Raw genomic sequence first — 20,418 nt, 5'->3', positions numbered from 1 at the left:
TAAAATGGAATACACAAGACGAAATGGTTAAATCGGTTATGATAAAGTGGGCTCAGGATATTGGGCATAATATTATGTTTGAGGACTGGGAAAGGTTGTGGACCACTGGGCTGAACTTCACTGCATGTAATGCTTTGAAGGAAAATGTAATGAAAATGATATATAGATGGTACATGACCCCAGTTAAACTTGCCAAAATATACCATTTGTCTGATAATAAATGTTGGAAATGTAAAGAACACGAAGGAACATTCTTTCACCTCTGGTGGACTTGCCCTAGAGTGAAGGCCTTTTGGGAAATGATATATAATGAGTTGAAAAAGGTATTTAAGTATACCTTCACTAAGAAACCAGAGGCCTTCCTTCTGGGCATTGTCGGCCAGAAGGTGTTAAAGAACGACCGAACATTTTTTATGTATGCAACAACGGCAGCAAGGATACTCATCGCTAAGAGCTGGAAAACTCAAGATCTACCCACACTGGAAGAGTGGCAGATGCAGCTGATGGACTATATGCAACTGGCCGAGATGACTGGCAGAATTCGAGACCTGGGAGAAGAGAGGGTTGAAGAAGATTGGAAGAAATTCAAGATCTATCTACAAAAGTATTGTAATTTGGTTGAATGCTAAGAAGGATGCTAGATCATAAATAATTGCCTACCATTGAATTAGATTTGAATTTGACGATAAGTGAGATTGAGGGAAACACAAAATTTTTGGAGACTAGATTAAACTAACTGAACAAGATTTAAGAATATAAACAAGATGCTAAATTGCTGGAAAAAATTTATAATGATGTAAGTGGGAGTGGGAGACGTGAGGGAGTCCAAAGAAGTTCTGAAAAATGTGTTATGATCCATGTTATATTGTTTATTATTTTTGCATTTGGTATTTTAAAAAAAATCTCAATAAATATTTATTAAAAAAAAAAAATGGTTTCCAGAGAATCATAGAATCATAGAGTTGGAAGAGACCACAAGTGCCATCGGGTCCAACCCCCTGCCAAGCAGGAAACACCATCAGAGCACTCCTGACATGGTTGTCAAGCCTCGGCTTAAAGACCTCCAAAGAAGGAGACTCCACCACACTCCTTGGCAGCAAATTCCACTGTCGAACAGCTCTTACTGTCAGAAAGTTCTTCCTAATGTTTAGGTGGAATCTTCTTTCTTGTAGTTTGGAACCATTGCTCCGTGTCAGCTTCTCTGGAGCAGCAGAAAACAACCCTTCTCCCTCCTCTATGTGACATCCTTTTATATATTTGAACATGGCTATCATATCACCCCTTAACCTCCTCTTCTCCAGGCTAAACATGCCCAGCTCCCTTAGCCGTTCCTCATAAGGCATCGTTTCCAGGCCTTTGACCATTTTGGTTGCCCTCCTCTGGACACGTTCCAGTTTGTCGGTGTCTTTCTTGAACTGTGGTTTATCCCATGTTGGTTTATCCCATGTTGATGGTTTATCCCATGTTGATGGCCTTTCAGCTGATTCCCTGGTGGCCCGCTGGAATGTGGAGTTAACCAGGGCTATTGACTGTTTGGCTCCGAAGCGCCCTCTTCGATTGCATGGAGCCCAGACAGCCCCGTGGTTTTCCCCGGAGCTGAGGGCAATGAAACAATCGTTGAGACGGCTAGAAGGTCCTGTGTGAGTGTCTGAAGGCGGTTAGAGGATGGATGGCGGCTAACAGATTGAGGTTGAATCCTGACAAGACAGAAGTACTGTTTTTGGGGGACAGGAGGCGGGCAGGTGTGGAAGACTCCCTGTCCTGAATGGGGTAACTGTGCCCCTGAAGGACCAGGTGTGCAGCCTGGGAGTCATTTTGGACTCACAGCTGTCCATGGAGGTACAGGTCAATTCTGTGTCCAGGGCAGCTGTTTATCAGCTCCATCTGGTACGCAGGCTGAGACCCTACCTGCCTGCGGACTGTCTCGCCAAAGTGGTGCATGCTCTGTTATCTCTCGCTTGGACTACTGCAATGCGCTCTATGTGGGGATACCTTTGAAGGTGACCCAGAAAGTACAACTAATCCAGAATGCGACAGCTAGACTGGTGACTGGGAGCGGCCGCCAAAACCATATAACACCAGTCTTGAAAGACCTACATTGGCTCCCAGTACGTTTCCGAGCACAATTCAAAGTGTTGGTGCTTACCTTTAAAGCCCTAAACGGCCTCAGTCCAGTATACCTGAAGGAGCGTCTCCACCCCCATCGTTCAGCCCAGACGCTGAGGTCCAGTGCTGAGGGCCTTCTGGCGGTTCCCTCGCTGCAAGTTACAGGGAACCAGGCAAAGGGCCTTCTTGGTAGTGGCACCCGCCCTGTGGAATGCCCTCCCACCAGATGTCAAAGAGAAAAATAACTATCAAACTTTTAGAAGACATCTAAAGGTAGTCCTGTTTAGGGAAGCTTTTAATGTTTAATAGGTTATAGTATTTTAGTGTTTTGTTGGAAGCCGCCCAGAGTGGCTGGAGGAGGCCATCCAGATGGGCGGGGTATAAATAAATTATTATTATTATTATTATAACTACTGTTCTGCTTGCATTTCACTATCTCTTATAACACTCCGCTTTTGCTCTTACAAAATGAATGGCTAAAGGGTCCCTTTTACTTTTTACTTCTTTTATCTAACAAAGACCATGAGGCTGCCATTTAGTCAGATGCAAATCTCTCAGGTAGTGTTCTCAGGTAGTGGAATGTCTCTTTCACCACACAGCACACATAACTGAAGAAAATACATCTCTCCAGCAAACATAATATATTTCATGGTTTGAAACTACTACTCTCATTTGAAAATTCTGCATAAATGCCATGCTATCGTGCCAAATATATCATTTCAGGAAAAAAAGATGCTCTCAACTCTAGAAATTTCAAAATACAACTTATTCAAATTATTTCTCTCTTTAATTTTTGGAACGGTAAGAATTGTGTTAAAAAACATTAAATACTTACTTGTCATACAAAACAATATCTGGGATCCATATAGAATCTGAAGGGACACGGATAGATGTTATTCCAGCATAATCTTTAGGGTCCCACTTCAGTTTTACATCAATCCATTCCTACAAAGAGAGTAAAGATAATATTAATTGATAAACTAATTTATTTACTTTAATTTATTTACTTTACTTTACAGTGCTATTATATACAGGTCTATTCAAAAATAAGCACCACTGAATTCAACGGGATTTATTCCCAGAATAGTGTGCATAGGATTTCATCACCGCTGTAGCAACTTGGTTATTTGAGTTTACACTGAATAATACAGCTCAGTCGCAACCGAACGGTATACATCAACATTCCTCCCAACATCATGGTTACAGTCCAAACTTTTCCCTTTTTTCCCCCTTTTTTATAATTATTTTTATTCTTTTTCCAATATAAAATTATAGAGTCAAAACATCTTATTTATCACCAACATTCTCTTTTTTTTACTTCCCTCAGCTTGTCTGACAATCCTCCGTTTTAATTACTTCTTCCACATTTCTTAAATCATTATTGCACTAAAATACTATTTTTCTTTTGACCTTATTTTTAACAATATTTCTAAATTTCATTTTCACAAAACTTCTTGAAAACATACGAACGTTATCTGATCATCACATAATTTTTGCATATATTCTGTAAATTTAGTCCAGTCTTCTGTGAATCTCTGGTCACGTCGATCTCGAATCCTTCCTGTTAGTTTATCAAGTTCTGCGTAATCCATCAATTTCGTTCTCCATTATTCAATCATAGCTAGTTCTTCCTGTTTCATTTCTGGGCCATCAATATTCTTGCTGCTGTCACCGCATATAAAAACAACTTTCTTTCTTTCTTATTAATTTCATTTCCTATTATTCCTAGTAAAAAAGCATCTGGTTTCTTAACAAATGTATATTTCAACATTTTTTTCAATTCATTATATATCATTTCCCAGAAGCCTTTTACTTTTTTACATTCCCACCACATATGATATAACGTTCCTTCTTTCTCTTTACATTTCCAACATTTATTACTTATTTTATACATCTTTGCTAATTTCACTGGTGTTACGTACCATCTATAAATCATCTTCATCACCTTTTCTTTTATTGTAGTGCATGCGGTAAACCTCATACCTTCTTTCCACAGTTTTATCCAATCATCTAGTTGTATATTATATCCAAAATCTTTGGCCCAGTCAATCATAACTGATTTCACCTCCTCATCTTTTGTATACCATTCTAATAGTAATTTATACATTTTGGCAAGCCTTTTTATTTCATTATTTAATATTTCCCACTGGAATTTTGATTCCTTATCCGAAAAACCTCTTTCTCTCATATCCTTCTTAAACATTTCATTAATTTGAAAATAGTGCAGCCAATCATTAACATATTCTTTTACCTCTTCATATGGTTTCATTTTCCATTTACTTCCTACTTTCACTATTAAACTCCCATATGTTACCCAATCCCCCCTCATATTGATCTTCTTCACACTTATCACCTCCAATGGAGATAACCAGTATGGGATTTTTGGCTCCAATACATTTTTGTACCTATCCCAAACTTCAATGAGAGATCTTCCGATAATGTGGTTTTCAAAACCCTTATGCACACGTTTCTTATCATACCATAGATATGCGTGCCATCCAAATCTGTTATCAAAACCTTCCAAATCTAACAATTCAGTATTTTCTAATTTCATCCATTCTTTCAACCAACAGAGGCATGACGCTTCATAATATAATTTCAAGTCTGGCAGGGCGAAGCCTCCTCTTTCTTTTGCATCAGTCAATAACTTAAATTTTATTCTCGGCTTCTTACCCTGCCAGATATACCTTGAAATTATTCTTTGCCATTCTTTGAATATTGCTGCCCCTTTGATTATCGGAATTGTTTGAAACAAAAACAACATCTTCAGTAACACATTCATTTTTATCGTTGCAATTCTTCCCCAAAATGATAACCTCATTCTTCTCCACACCTCCAGATCTCTCTTAATCTTATTCCATGTTGGAACATAGTTATTTTGAAATAGATCAATACTCTTGGGGGTTATCCAAATTCCTAAATATTTACCTTTCTTAACCACTTCTATCTCTATTTGTCGCTGCATTTTTTCAATTGTTTCTTGATCCATATTTTTTGCAATTATTTTAGTTTTTTTCTTATTTAATTTAAATCCAGCCACCTGACCAAACTGTTCTATTTCTTTTAACACTTCTGTCACTGTATTTATGGGATCTTCAACCGTAATCACCAAGTCATTGGCAAAAGCTTTTACCTTAGATTCATTACTATACCTTTTATTTGCTATACCTTTTATTTGTTCATTGCTTCTTACTGACCTTAAAAAGACTTCCAGAACTGAAATGAATAACAACAGTGAAAGAGAAGAAGAAGAAGAAGAGTTTGGATTTGATATCCCGCCTTTCACTCCCTTTAAGGAGTCTCAAAGCGGCTAACATTCTCCTTTCCCTTCCTCCCCCACAACAAACAGTAGGGCTGAGAGACTTCAGAGAAGTGTAACTAGCCCAAGGTCACCCAGCAGCTGCAGGTGGAGAAGCGGGGAAGCGAACCCAGTTCCCCAGATTAGGAGTCCACCGCTCTTAACCACTATTACACCACACTGGCTCTTGTCTTGTACCTTTAGTTATTGTAATATTTTCTGTTGTCACATTGTTAACTATTAATTTTGCTCTTTGTTCTGAATATATCGCCTTAATACAATTTAGGAAAGATTGACCCATATCCATCATTTCTAAATTTTTCAACATAAATTCCCATGAAATATTATCAAAGGCCTTTTCTGCATCCACAAAGATTAACATAGCCTGTTTATCATTCCTGACAGTTAGATATTCCATTATATTAATTATGTTTCTTATATTATCTTTCATCTGCCTGCCAGGAAGAAAACCTGCTTGATCCTTATGTATCATTTCATTTAATACTTTTTTCATCCTTCTTGCTAATATATTTGCAAATTTATAATCATTATTCAAAAGCGAAATAGGCCTATAATTTTTAACTTGAGTCAAGTCCGAATCTTGTTTTGGGATAAAAGTGATATAGGCTTCTTTCCAAGTTTCCGGTATTTCCTTTTTCTTTAAAATATTGTTCATCACGTCCTTCAACGGTACAAGCAGGGTGTTTTTCAATTCTTTATAATATCTTGCACTAAATCCGTCAGGCCCTGGTGTCTTTCCACTTTTTAATTCTTTTATTGCACTATTAATTTCTTCTATTTCAATTGTCTCATTCAGTCTATCTTTTTGATCCGTCGGTATTTTCTGCACCTCTTTTCCTTTTAGAAAATCTTCTATTTTCTTTATATTACCTCTTTCTTTTCTTTTATACAAATGTCTGTAAAAGTCCACAAAACCTTTTCTAATTCCTTTCGGATTATCTATCTCTTGGTCTTCCACTTTAATTTTATGAATTGTATTTTGTTCTTTCCTTTTTACAGTCCAAACCTTTTCCTAATATACTACTCACCTGCTTCAACCAAACATTTGTTGTCATCAGTTGATTTTTCTCATCCTATTGAGAGAAAAAAGCATTTTATATGAATGACAGTACACTTCTCTCATTTCCAGACAGCGGTCAATTAACATATGGTATATATTCTACAGCTCTCACCAGGGCAGGCTCCAGGCTGACACCTGAATTTCCCAAAATGCCCCAGACTAACACTATGTTGTGGTTGCTCTGGGGCATTGGAGGAACTTTAATCTATTTATTATTGGCTGGAAAGTTTTTCTTTCCTTTTCAAAAATTTCTTTCCTTTTAAATTTTTCAACACAAGAGTATGGAAAGTCATCAGAGAAATACTTATATAATAATGGTAAGTACAATTCTACATAGGTTTATTAAACTAATATATTATTTAGGGCAGGATTTTTTTTTTAGGTGCAGGTAAGAAGTCCTGCAGGTCATTGTTTTAAACATAAGATAAAAGTCCCAATTGTTCTACTGGTTCTTACCCTTGCATCACATGAATCTCGTGGGCTATCTTTTCAGCAGTAGTGAGGTTCAGTAAGTTTTTATACCACAACTCGAGAGACATATCATTTAAGTTATTCCATTTTTGTGCAAAAGAAAGTCTGGCAGCTACAAGAAATCAAGTTAGCAGTTCCTTTGAAGATAATTGTTTGAGAGAATCATCTCATACAGTGCTATTCTTCTTTTTAAAAAAGAGGTGCCGGAACTCTCCCACTTATGTCTATACACAGAGGCCTCAGATACATGACAGAATAAGCAAGCTCCTCTTCAACCAGGGCTGGATGGTGACCATGCCTCTCCCTTGCTGCACAGGCTCCGGCACAGCTCCTCCTCTCCTGTGCAGCTCAAAGAAGCCATACTATTGCTTGACATGCCTTCCAAACCCAGGCTTACCAAGCGGAAAGTCAGAAATAACCTGAGATAATAATGCTGGTTTATTTATAGCTTACAGCTCATTGTTTATTTGAAACAAATAAACCACTGACTGGATTTAGACAACACAACAAGGCATAGTATGGCTTGTATGAGCTACAAGAGCTACAAGATAAGCAAAAGGCATATTCATGATTAAACTATGTTTTAAAGCAAACTCTGGCTTTTTATAACATGCAAACCAGGCCTGTGTGAACAGATAGCATATGAATGCATGGTTCCTTCCTCCTATCCTCTCAACAGCAAGTGACCAATAACACACGTACAACTTTTGCAACCCCAACACCCTGTGTGGAGTTATGACATCCACTTTATGAGGAGAAGAGGCTCTGTGAAAAAGCCAGGGGTGCTGTTCAGACGATGTGCTTCTGACAAGCAACTCCTTTACGCTACCATGCCTATTTAAAGAGCAAACGGCAGAAGTTTCCAACGTACCACATCCACTAACTGGGAAATTGCAAGGCCAAACTTCACTTTGATTGTGTCGTTCAGACGCTCTACTGGGCGAACCCATCTTTCATAATCTTCAAATAAGTATTTAAACAGACGGTCTTCACTTTTAGCAATAAAGGAAGGTTCAGACATACCTGTACAGATGGAAAAGAGGTCACACAAACATTACAATTCTCCTACTTTGCATACAGATGGCAACCATTTTGCACGTGCTCGATTGGCACGTGACCACGGACGTGCGCGCCGTTTTTGGCCCTGGAAAGGGCTGGAATGGGGTAGGCTTACACCCGCTCCACTGACACACATGATGACATGGAACACAACCCGTGTAAACGGGGAATTGCCTGTATAGGAGGAAAGAAGAAGCAACAATTTATGCTTTTTCAAATTTGACTTATGACTTAATACAAATAAGGTAAAAATGGGCATGATAGTCATGTCGGTTTGCATTTCTTGGTGCAGAAAGTATTGATCTAATGTGTAGAGATCTTTCCTATTCAAATTCATTCAATAGGTTTCTGGAAGCTTCTCTGTGTGAAAGTAGCTTCATGCTGTTTGGGTTATACCTTCAGAGAAGCTGATGTAAACTGGTTCTCTTATCTCTTTCTGTTAAGGTCATGCTGATATAGGCCAGAAGGAGCATGGGCCTTTCTTACTTTCTATCTCTCTTCCTTCTGGTGTGGTGCTCTGTACATAGCATGCTTAGTTTATGGTTTAGTCTTGTTTTAAGTTTTTGTAAGTGCTGCAACTGGATTGTTTATGGAATGTGCCAATCCTGAATGTACTGGATTTGTGACCATTATGCTCATCTGCCTTCAGTAGCAGTAAAGAGAGCCAGCGTGGTGTAGTGGTTAAGAGTGATAGACTTGTAACCTGGTGAACTGGGTTCGCTTCCCCGCTCCTCCGCATGCAGCTGCTGGGTGACCTTGGGCCAGTCACACTTCTCTGAAGTCTCTCAGCCCCACTCACCTCACAGAGTGTTTGTTGTGGGGGAGGAAGGGAAAAGGAGAATGTTAGCCGCTTTGAGACTCCTTCGGGTAGTGATAAAGCGGGATATCAAATCCAAACTCTTCTAAAGCTCTGCTGGGTGAAATACAATTGCCACTGGTCTATTTTTGGGGAACTCTGCATCGTGTTTAAGTTTTTCCTTCTCCAGAGAAGGCGCAACAATTCAGTGGATGAGTTCCATAAGAAGGGTATTTACAGATTGGGAAGTGCATTGCATTTGTGGCCATAGATTATGACCCCACATACCCTGTTAACCATCCTGTGGGCTGTTTCATTCTCCTCCATGTAAATCACACTGCAAGGAAAAGTAACACTTTGCTAACTATAGTTTGGAGGTGTGGGTTGACACCTCCTGGTTTGCATGGACATTCACTCTCTCTTTCGGTTTTGGATGTAGCTATGGTCAGCCTTATGGAGGCAGTAGCGTTTTTGCTAACCACAATTGGCAACCATAGTTAGAAGTGGACTTGATACAGCTGACTTTGATTAATGATAACATTGGTTCAAGTGTAATGCTGACCAGTTACCCCTGTAACTAACAGCTGTTCTGTCATGAAAATATTTTACTCTCACTTCAACCATTTGAATTTCACACATTATCAATTTTTGTCTATGATAATGTGATAGGAATTTTATGGTCTTAGATATATGGTAATGTTCATAACCGCACATACATGGATCAGCACAGGAAGGCCAACCTGGAACCATTTTGATTCCTAAACTGACCAAATGTTTTTCTCTGCAAGGTCAAACTGGAAAAGTCTCCCCATTGCCTCTTTCCTCACAAATGCTGTCTTAAGGACACATTTAAGATATGAATAGGGTGTGAGCCTGTGACCTGGCCCAGGAACTAAGTATTTATCATTACAAAAGACTGGCCAGGCTACCCAGGAAATCCAATCAAGTAACTTGCCAGACAGGAGATAAACTGCGACAGGAGAAAAACAACATGCAAATGTTCTGTTTTAGACCGCCTTTTCTGGGATGTATCTGAGGAGTGGTCTTAGGTTACACCCCTTCTGTGATGTATGCATAATGTTTCTAGGGGTGGTCTTCATCTAGAGAATGGGAATTTCAAAAGTCTTTATAAGGCCTTGCACACTATTTTTCTGGGTCCTCCTCCTTTCCTGCGTGTGAGGGGAGCACCCTGTTGCAACAGATCAATAAAGATCAAGCTTACTAGCTGCTTTGCTTCTCAATATTCTCTGGTTGGCCTCTGTTATTTTCTCCTACCAATAGGGAACCTATGTAAGGACTCTATATGGGCTCTTGGATACCCCATAAGGGGAAAGGGCATATTTTTATTTACAACAATACTCCATAGTCTGTACTACACACCATTTATTGAAATACACCTGGAAAAACTGAGAGAAAACAGTGAAATCCACGCTATTGTTTGTATAGTCGTACCTTGGATCCCAAACGCCTTGGTACTCGGACGTATTATCTCCCGAAAGCTGCAAACCCAGAAGTGAGTGTTCTGGTTTGCGAACGTTCTTTGGAACCTGAACATCCGACGTGGCTTCCGACTGGCTGCAGGAGCTTTGGTTTCTGAACGTTTTCGAAGTTGAATGGACTTCCGGAACGGATTCCATTCAACTTTCAAGGTATATAAATCTGATAGTTTCCATGAAATATTCGCTTCCTCACCACTGCCACCACCCTGGCTGAAAAATCACATTATGCAACCTGGAGCAATTTGAGAAAGCCAACAGCAGTAGTAGATGCAGAAAATGTGGGTGCTGACACCACAATATTCTGCTAAATTTGGCTCATATACTAAATTTACCACAATTGCAGTGTTCAAAAAGCTATAAAACTTTGATGCTGAAAACAGAAATTATAGGTAAACATCAGCAGACGCTACCTCAGATGCCAAGGAGATAAAGAATTGCACAACTTTTAGAAGACATATGAATGCAGCCCTAGATTGGGAATTTTTTAATGCTGATGTTTTATTTTGTTTCTATATGCATTAGAGGCCTTCCAGAGTAGCTGGGGTGGCCCAACCAGATGGGCAGGGTATAAATGATAAAACAACAACAACAACATCTTGCAAGCTTAGCACTGAACCAGTGGGAAATATAAGTTGTACCTGGTTGTTACAAGGAATGCAATTGGGTTGTATATTTATGCCTTTTTTTTAATTAAAAAATATTATTAATTTCTCTCTCTCTCTCTCTCTCTCTCTCACACACACACACACACAATCTTAACATGTTTTAACATAAAATGTAAATTGTTTCTCTGGTGACTTCCCCTCCTCCCTTTCCATGGTTTCTATATTTGCCCTGAGACGCTGCATCTTTCATCCATAGTCCTCCTGTATTATTCAATACGCTGGTGGCTGTTATAGCTTTCCTTCCCCCTGTGCAGTGGCAATCTCAGATTAAGAGCTTAACAGAGCAGAGAAATGTTCCCTTCTGAATTATTTGGAAAGCAGTTGGCATTTTGTAGACATTAATGTAAGGACAATTATTCAAGTTGTGGCCTTGCAAGCTGTCTGGCAGTAGCAATAAAGCTGTGGTCGGCTGTCATACAGGCAAGCTTTAGAAAGGTCTCCTTGTGAATTTCACCAGCCATCTGTTAAGAGGTGCTGAAATCATGCCTAAATTTTAGTAAACACGCTGATCCAGTGCATGCTGACTCAGATGTATTCATAGGGAATTCAGTGCATGGGATTAAACCCCAAAATGACATACATATATACATACATATGAACATTTCTATACCAAGCTGTTGAGTTTTAATCAGTGCACCCAGAAGGCAATTGTTATGGGGGCAAAGAGGTCAAAGGAGACAATATGAAAAAAGAAAGAAGGATGCAAAGTAAGATGGCTGTAAGGTATTCCTATTATAGCCACACGTACTGTAGTTTGTCTATTTTGTGAAGTTTATAAATGCAAATTGACATTTTATGTAAATGTACATGCAAATTAGGGACAGCCTTCAGGCTCCTAGCGAGTTGCAAAATCAAGTCTCCAACGCAGCAAGGCCTCTGTGCAGGTACATAATCCGTTATAGCTGCACTGTACTGTAAACAACTATTTTCCAGTGCTGGTACACAGAATTGTATTGCCAGCTCCACTGGCTTTCACAGTGATCATTGCCAACATATCCATATTAGCATTCTCATTTGGGGAGTTACATAAGCACTCCTCTTGCTCTAATTTCTCTGTAGCCTACTGAAAAATTTGCATTATTAGAAGTAGAGCATAAGACAATCCAAGGAAAACCACAGGAGAAAAGCATTCATATTTGAAACTAGCAGCTGCATCTCCTTTCTCAAAAACATTTAATACTCTTGCTTGAGGATAAACATCTGTAGAGAACCATAATCACTTATGGTTTAATCAAACAGTTTGTAAACCGCATTTCAGAGCCAGTTATATATGAAGCAGTTCTGCAGTATTGCAACAAGGATTATGTGCACATTACTTTTTAATCTTAACTGGCACACACACCAATCCGATGCCAGTTTAAAGCAATTCCTTACAAATGGAATTTCCAGAAGAGTTCTCTGTGATGTTCTAGTACAGTGGTACCTTGGTTCTCAAACGCCTTGGTACTCAAACAACTTGGAACCCAAACACCGCAAACCCAGAAGTTAGTGTTTTGCAGACTTTTTTTGGAAGCCAAATGTGCTCCATTTTGAATGTTATGCTTCCAATTTGAGTGTCACACTGAGGTCTGTTTTTGCTATTTTGTGTTTTTGCGGCTTTTTTGTTTTGTTTTTGTGACTGTGTAGAATCCAGTTCAGCTACTGATTGATTGTGTGACTACAGAACATTGTTTATTGCTTTCATTTTATGGATCAACGGTCTCGTAAAAGACCATGTTAAATTCATGCTAAATTGCTGTTTTAGGGCTTGTTTTTAAAAGTCTGGAACAGATTAATCCATTTTCCATTACTTTCTATGGGAAAGCACGCCTTGGTTTTGGAACAGACTTCCGGAATGGATTAAGTTTGAGAACCAACGTACAACTGTATGTTCTACTGAGTTCATCTGGGCTTATGCTGAGATTGCAACCTCATTTTAACAGCCTTCCTGTCCCCAAATGTGATAAATCACTTTTATCGAGTGGAAAACACCATGCAAACTAGTTCATTATCCAATGCACTGTGGGACTGAGTTTGACAATACCTATGGCTGAGGTTGTACTCATGGTTAACAGGGATTGGGGCCTAAATCCAGTCATCAGGCCATAGGACCTCAGCACCATTCAGCTCAGCGAGAAGCAGAAAACTCCCACCTGTTGCCTCATAGCTACAGAATTAGGTTGAAATCCTATACACAGGTATTCATGAGAAAGTCCCATCTGCTGGTCTTAACACCCAAGAGGGTCAAGTCTGTATGGAAAGGTGTGTTTTTTCAAATATTAAGTCATTTAGGACGGCTTCATTTTGGACCCATGGAAGTTTCTAGGTTCTCTTCAAGAGCAGCCCATATACAGCACACTAGTAAATTTCAGATTGGATTAAAGGTAAAGGTAAAGGTATCCCTGCCCGTACGGGCCAGTCTTGACAGACTCTGGGGTTGTGCGCCCATCTCACTTAAGAGGCCAGGGGCCAGCGCTGTCCTGAGACACTTCTGGGTCACGTGGCCAGCGTGACATCGCTGCTCTGGCGAGCCAGAGCCGCACATGGAAACGCCGTTTACCTTCCCGCTGGTAAGCGGTCCCTATTTATCTACTTGCACCCGGAGGTGCTTTCGAACTGCTAGGTTGGCAGGCGCTGGGACCGAGCAGTGGGAGCGCACCCCGCCGCAGGGATTCGAACCGCCGACCTTTCGATCGGCAAGTCCTAGGTGCTGAGGCTTTAACCCACAGCGCCACCTGCGTCCCTCAGATTGGATTACTGCAGTATGAAATATAGTGGCCAGGTCATCTCTATCAAAAGGAGGGGGGGCATTACTGGCAAACCAGACAAAGCTTGAAATAGGCCCGCCCAGCCTCTGACAATGATGAATCCAGAAGCAACCCCAATCTACGGACCTACTCCTTCCAGGGGAGTAAAACCATCCAGAACAGGCAGTCTGCCCACTTCCTAGACTCAAGAACCTGGAAGGCAGAGTCTTTTCAGGATTCAGCTTCCGTTACTGGTGCACATCCAGCCCATCTCCAAGCACCAGTCTAGCTCAACTGTCTCTTCATATGGAACAGAAAGACAAAGGCAAACAACCAGATTTATGCTATTGTTGTAACTGATGTCATGAAACAGAAGTTTGACTAGAAGCATCGCTGCATTTCTTCCATTGCAATATTCAGTCTCCTATCTTTGCATTTTTTAAATTAAAATGTTAAAATGCTCAACTTGATGTTCTCAATATTTTTCTTCTTCACATCACACCAAGCATTAAAACTGAACAAAAGTTTTGAGACAGTATTTTCGTACCACCTCACACAGAAAGGAAGCTTAAATACTGCATTTCCGCAATTTAGCTATTATGACTCAAAATGCATACTTCATTTTTCTTTTTATTTATTAAATGCCTTTCCCATCTACTTGGCAAGAACACCTGCCAGTTCAAATACATTCAATAAAACCAAATTTTTACCAAGCTGGAGTCTACAGGATTCTATAGCCAGTCTTTCCACTGTAATCCTAATGCTTTCAGTTTTTGCATACATTTTTGTTTTGCTTTATTGTGCATTTCTAAACTAACTTCTGCTCTACTTATTTCTGGAAGCTTAGTTATTTAGAGATCCTATATAAATGTATAGGAAGCAGCATCAGAACAGTAGCAGCAAAATGTGTATAAGGAAGCAAGAAAATAAGTCAAATGTACCATTATGATTGTGTAAGATGGGCAAAAAGCAATATGCTTATAAGAACAAATTTGCTTGATTGTGTTTAACAAGGTAAAGGAAGGGACATAAATATGTACGAGAGCAGAGAATGTTCAATATATAAACATACATTAATAAAATAGGTAAGAGGGATTATGTATGAATAAAATTAGAAAGAACTTCCTGACAGTAAGATCTGTTTGACAGTGGAATTTGCTGCCAAGGAGTGTGGTGGAGTCTCCTTCTTTGGATGTCTTTAAGCAGAGGCTTGACAACCATATGTCAGGAGTGCTCTGATGGTGTTTCCTGCTTGGCAGGGGGTTGGACTCGATGGCCCTTGTGGTCTCTTCCAACTCTATGATTCTATGATTCTATTCTAAAAACCAGAATGAAGTGTAGTCACAGCATCATCAGTTTTTTCTGCAGAACAGAATTGCAAATATGCTTCCACATTGTCTCCCTAGGATTACAATGCCAATGTTCAAAGCCCTCAATTGTCCTTCAAATAAGCCTTAAATCATCAGAAATCTCTCCAAAGCAAGGAAACATCCAGCATATAACATGTCACAAGCCTGTATCCACTTAAATGCCTGCAGGATTCTCATCCCCAACCAAAACAACCACCTTCAACTATTACTTTTAAATTCCAGTATCCAACATCATTTTTGTAAAGACAAAAAACAGACTTCTGCATCTTTTCTGGACAGCCCACTGTAAAAGTTAGCCTAGAAAAGTCAGATTGACAAGTCTGTGCAAGGCAATTGCCCTACCCAAAATGGGGGTGGGGGCAGTTATGGATAGGGAAAAGTCTAATGTTGTTGTTGTTTAGTTGTTTAGTCGTGTCCGACTCTTCGTGACCCCCTGGACCAGAGCACGCCAGGCACTCCTGTCTTCCATTGCCTCCCGCAGTTTGGTCAAACTCATGCTGGTAGCTTCGAGAACACTGTCCAACCATCTCGTCCTCTGTCGCCCCCTTCTCCTTGGGCCCTCCATCTTTCCCAACATCAGGGTCTTTTCAGGGAGTCTTCTCTTCTCATGAGGTGGCCAAAGTATTGGAGCCTCAGCTTCAGGATCTGTCCTTCCAGTGAGCACTCAGGGCTGATTTCCTTCAGAATGGAGAGGTTTGATCTTCTTGCAGTCCATGGGACTCTCAAGAGTCTCCTCCAGCACCAGAATTCAAAAGCATCAATTCTTCGGCAATCAGCCTTCTTTATGGTCCAGCTCTCACTTCCATACATCACTACTGGGGAAACCAGGGCTTTAACTATACGGACCTTTGTTAAATACTCCCCTGCTAAAATCCTACTTTATTATAATTCTGAGCAAAATGACCCATGAGGATTGCTTGAATTATATGAAACTGTACAAAATGCTCTTCCTTCCCTCTCACAAGTTAGCAACCAATTTACGGCAGTTATGTGCATATTGACCCAGAAGCCTTTTAAAAATATAATTGGACCAACAAAGATCTCTGCATTTTTGTCATAATTCCAAGGGATATGAATGCTGCCAACCCATTGCATACTCTAGCCACTTACTTGGGAGCAAGGAGCATTTGAACTCAACGCGGTTTTCTTCTGAGCAGACATATAGAGAAATGCCCTTCCCTGGGATTCAATCCTTTGGAAAGCCAGGATGGCTTCATTCCCAGTGGACAAATATAGGATGAGGCCATTCAGCCCCGATTACGGTGCCCTCTTGTTCCAGCACCATCCCACAAAACAGAAACACGCATTTACATAAAAGTTACTTTATCCGTTTTCAGTATTGCCGCGGGCTCTGAAATCATCCCCCCCCCCCGCGAGGGCACGACTGGGCACCACTATTTCCGGGGGGGGGGAGAGCGGTCTGCACCCGAAAGAGCCCCGTGTGCGGCGGCACCGGGGAGACGGAAGGGATTCCCCGGTCCCGCCCGCCGGATGGATGGATGGATGGATGGATGGATGGATGGATGGATGGATGGATGGCTCTGCGAGGAATATGGCCAAGCCGAGGTCCCGCGCTTACCCGGGGAAGGCGCTCCGCCCGCCGCGCCCGGCCCCGCCAGCACCTGCAGGAGCAGCAGCAGCAGCAGCAGGAGGCTTCGGCGCCCGGAGCCCGCCATGCCTCGGCCAGGACGGAGCGGCGGCGGCCGAGGAGGAAGAGGAGAAGGAGGAGGAGGAGGAGGAGGCGCCGCCCCGAGTGGCCGCGGCGCGCTGCGCAAAGATCTGCGGGCGGAAAGAGCTCCTGCAAGAATCCCCAGTATGCCCCCCCCCCAAAGAAGCACAGCTAGCACACGCACAACCCCCCCTAAATCATTACTTGTGCGTTTCTTTCTCTCCTTCTTAGGTATTTTTATTGGGTTTGACACCCCGAAAGTTGTTGAGCTTTTTAAGGAACACCCCTCCCCCAAAAAACCCGACTCTTACATTGACTTCTCCAAAGCGCTCCCCAGAAATCCCGGTAATGACCGGGAAAATCCGGGCATATGGCAGCCCTGAATATGCATGAACGAAGAGAAGGTAAGGGAGCCCCAGGGGTCATCTAGTCCCACCCGCTATAATGGAGGGAATACCAATAAAACAGTGAACAGAGGGGTGGTGATACAATGACTACTGCAATCTACACAAGATAATATATCACCAAGGCAACTGTCTGTAAACAAAATAAACATCCATAAAAATGGCAAAAGTTTCTTTCCCAAATCAGTTTTATCTTAACAGCAAACACAGTAAATAAAGAGTTCACTTGCAATATGTTGGTGGTTCAGTGCTCTTTTCTTCTCTTTCCCAAATTAGATTTTATCTTAAACAATTGCAAGCGCAGTAATAAATAGTCCACTTTTGATATAGCAGTTTTTCGGTGCTCAGACGTTCTGGTAATCCAACGTTTCAGTGCTAAAGAGCTGAGTCATCAAGCTGCCAAAATCTATTGTAACAGAATTGCAATTAATTAACAAGTAGAATAAGGAGAATTAAAATTAAAAATATGTTGAGAATATGTAATTGAGGTATACCTTTGTAGTAAATGATACACAAGAGAAGACAGTGTGTAAACAGCTTAAAGCAGGGGTATATCTACAAGAAAAAAGTGAGACAACAACTTGTCTATTTGCACATACAGTGGTACCTCAGGTTACATACACTTCAGGTTACAGACTCCGCTAACCCAGAAATAGTGCTTCAGGTTAAGAACTTTGCTTCAGGATAAGAACAGAAATCGTGCTCCGGCGTCGCAGTTTCAGGTTAAGAACAGACCTCCGGAACAAATTAAGTACTTAACCTGAGGTACCACTGTACAGTCATACCTCAGGTTAAATATGCTTCAGGTTGAGCGTTTTCAGGTTACGCTCCGCAGTGACCCAGAAGTAACAGAATGCGTTACTGCCGGGTTTCGCTGCTCGCACATGTGCAGACACCCAAAATGACGTCACGTGCATGCACGGAAGCGTCAAATTGCGACCCGCACAGACGCACAGTCGCGGGTTGCGTTCTACTCAGGATACGAATGGGGCTCTGGAATGGATCCCGTTTGCATCCAGAGGCACCACTGTACCTGGTTAATACCCCCAGTCACTAAAGAGGACAATGTCCTTCCGTTTGTCAAACCTCCTTAGGAAACGTGGGCAGAGCTCACAAATTTAAAGACATAACGGCAGAAAGTCCACAAACAGCTGCATGTAATTACTTGAATCCTGTGAACTAATGTTGAATTTAGTCCACATGGAACTAGTGTGTTGTGTTTATAGCAGTCTTAACAGGGCGGGTGGTGGCACCAATGTATATCAACTGACAAGGGCAATCAATTAATTAAATCACGTTTCTGGTGCCACAGTTAATGAATCCATTCGATTTCAGCATCATGAAGCTGTTAGGGACATGGTAAGAGGCACTTTCAATAGCCTGGTTGCAGGCTAAACAGCCTCCACACTTAAAGTGTTCCAGTGGTAGACGAGAAGTTTTCTGTGGTCTTTTAAAAGACCACCTGCCCTGTTAAGACTCATATTTTAGAACACCGATCCCACATTAGAGGCAACATCAGAGAGGCTCCGCTGGTTGAAGACTTCATTGAACAAAACCACACTTGTGATGACTGTCACTTATTTGTTGTAAAGCCCCTATCTTCAACTCTCTCCACTGGTTTTAATGTGTCCAGATTACATTCCCAGATGGAGTCCTAATATATTTATAAACCAAATAAAAATACCTAAGAAGGAAACAAACAAACAAGTGGAGTTGGCGGAATGTCAGGCACGGCAGTGGTCTGAGCCTATGGTAAGTCTGGCAGACCCTCTGAAATGGCTTGGTTTGGCTCCATGCCGGCAGTTTGCGAGAGAGGTGTAGGTGGAGCCTCACCATCTGTAAGTGTCTGTTCCGGAGCCACGAGTGCAGTTAGGGGCACCACGGTAGTGTCCAAGTCCCCAACCCTGCGCCTTAGCTGGTCTATGTGCCAGTGACACAAGTGTCCGTCTTCGAGTGCCACCTGGTACGAGCGAGGTCCAGTGACTCCCACTACTGTGGCTGGCACCCAAGGAATGTCCCCCACAAAGTTCCGGGCAAAGACCTGGTTTCCGGGAACAAATGACCGTGGCGCGTTGGCACAGCCTGGGGGTTCGGCCACGGCAAAGTCTGGGTGCAGCCGGTCGAGCGGGGACCTGAGGCGGCGGCCCTGTCAGCTCGTTGGCTTCGAGGTAGCAGTCGAACCGAGCGAGGTAGGAGTCCCATGATTCAGAGGCTGGCGCAAACGGCGGTAGAGGCACAAGTGAAGCCATGATTCCAATGCTGGCGTGAAGGGCGATGGATGGAACACAGTGCTCTAGCCAGAACAGTCAGCTCTGAATTGGTTCTGTCCAGTGATTTCGCTCAGTGATTTCGCTCAGTGATTCAGCTCAGTGATTCAGCTCAGTTCAGAGGATGGCCGCATCTGGCTGTGCTCTGATGTCCATCGATCCCACCCTCGTCCAGTGGCGTAGCGTGGGGGTGCAGGGGGGGCCAGCCGCACCGGGCGCAACATCTGGGGGTTATGGTTAGGGGGCGCAAATCCACGGGTTAGGGGGCGCAAATCCATGGGTTAGGGGGCGCAAATTACTTGTCTTGCCCCGGGTGCTGACAACCCACGCTACGCCACTGCCCTCGTTGCCAGTGTTAAGTTGTGGGTGAACATATCAGACAACACAGCGATTCTTCCAAAGCAGCTCTTTATTTGTAAGCTGGAACTGAACTGAACTGAGGAGCTCAGTCAGCCTGCTTATATAGAGCTCCACTAGAATGCAACAGTAACCATTTTCTGTAACTAGCCAATCACTGAACGTCACTTTCGATCCTTCATTTGCATAACTACCTACAGTATCCCCCTGCTGGCCCAGGGTGAGAACTTCAGTACATAACACAAACAAACGCATAAGTAATTACTTTGAGGGTGTGCTATGGTTTAAGATAAAACTGATTTGGGAAAGAAACTACTTTGGCCATTTTTTATGGAAGTTTATTGTTTATAGACAGTTGCCTCGGTAATGGAGGGATGGCAGCTACAGAATCCGTGGCAGGTGGCAGATGCCTGGACACCATTCTGCCCCTTCCGAGACAGGAAGAAGCACATAAAGATCCCCTGTATACAGCACAAAGATAAATAGGGTGGGAGAGATTCAAATGTATTATTTGGCTTGTGTGAAAACGTGCATTTGTAGGTGGTCAAATCGCTGAGCTCACTGCAAATGATTGGGGTGTAACTTCTCCAGATCCTCTTGTGGGAAGGAGAGGAAGAAGCCATGACGCAACAGCAATTCCACACAGCATG

At 41.9% G+C, this 20,418-nt stretch overlaps 1 protein-coding gene across 3 annotated transcripts in view; it reads right to left on the bottom strand.

The window, feature by feature from the left end:
• The window catches only part of CHRNA5 (cholinergic receptor nicotinic alpha 5 subunit), a 32,355-nt gene extending 15,588 nt beyond the window's left edge, over positions 1-16,767 (bottom strand). For all 3 annotated transcript variants that reach the window (XM_079991669.1, XM_079991670.1, XM_079991671.1), the window contains exons 1-4: positions 16,651-16,767; positions 7,828-7,979; positions 6,454-6,498; positions 2,942-3,051 (exon numbers count right to left, since the gene is read on the bottom strand). In XM_079991669.1, coding sequence (XP_079847795.1) covers positions 2,942-3,051; positions 6,454-6,498; positions 7,828-7,979; positions 16,651-16,747 — 404 coding nt within the window. In that variant the 5' untranslated portion in view covers positions 16,748-16,767. The remainder of the gene's footprint in view (positions 1-2,941; positions 3,052-6,453; positions 6,499-7,827; positions 7,980-16,650) is intronic.
• Between the last annotated feature and the right edge of the window lie 3,651 nt (positions 16,768-20,418).

This window comes from Podarcis cretensis, assembly GCF_951804945.1.
Source record: "Podarcis cretensis genome assembly, chromosome: 9".
Lineage (NCBI taxonomy): Eukaryota > Metazoa > Chordata > Lepidosauria > Squamata > Lacertidae > Podarcis > Podarcis cretensis.
Note: the sequence above shows the minus strand (reverse complement) of the source record. Positions and strands in the feature narration are given on the sequence as shown.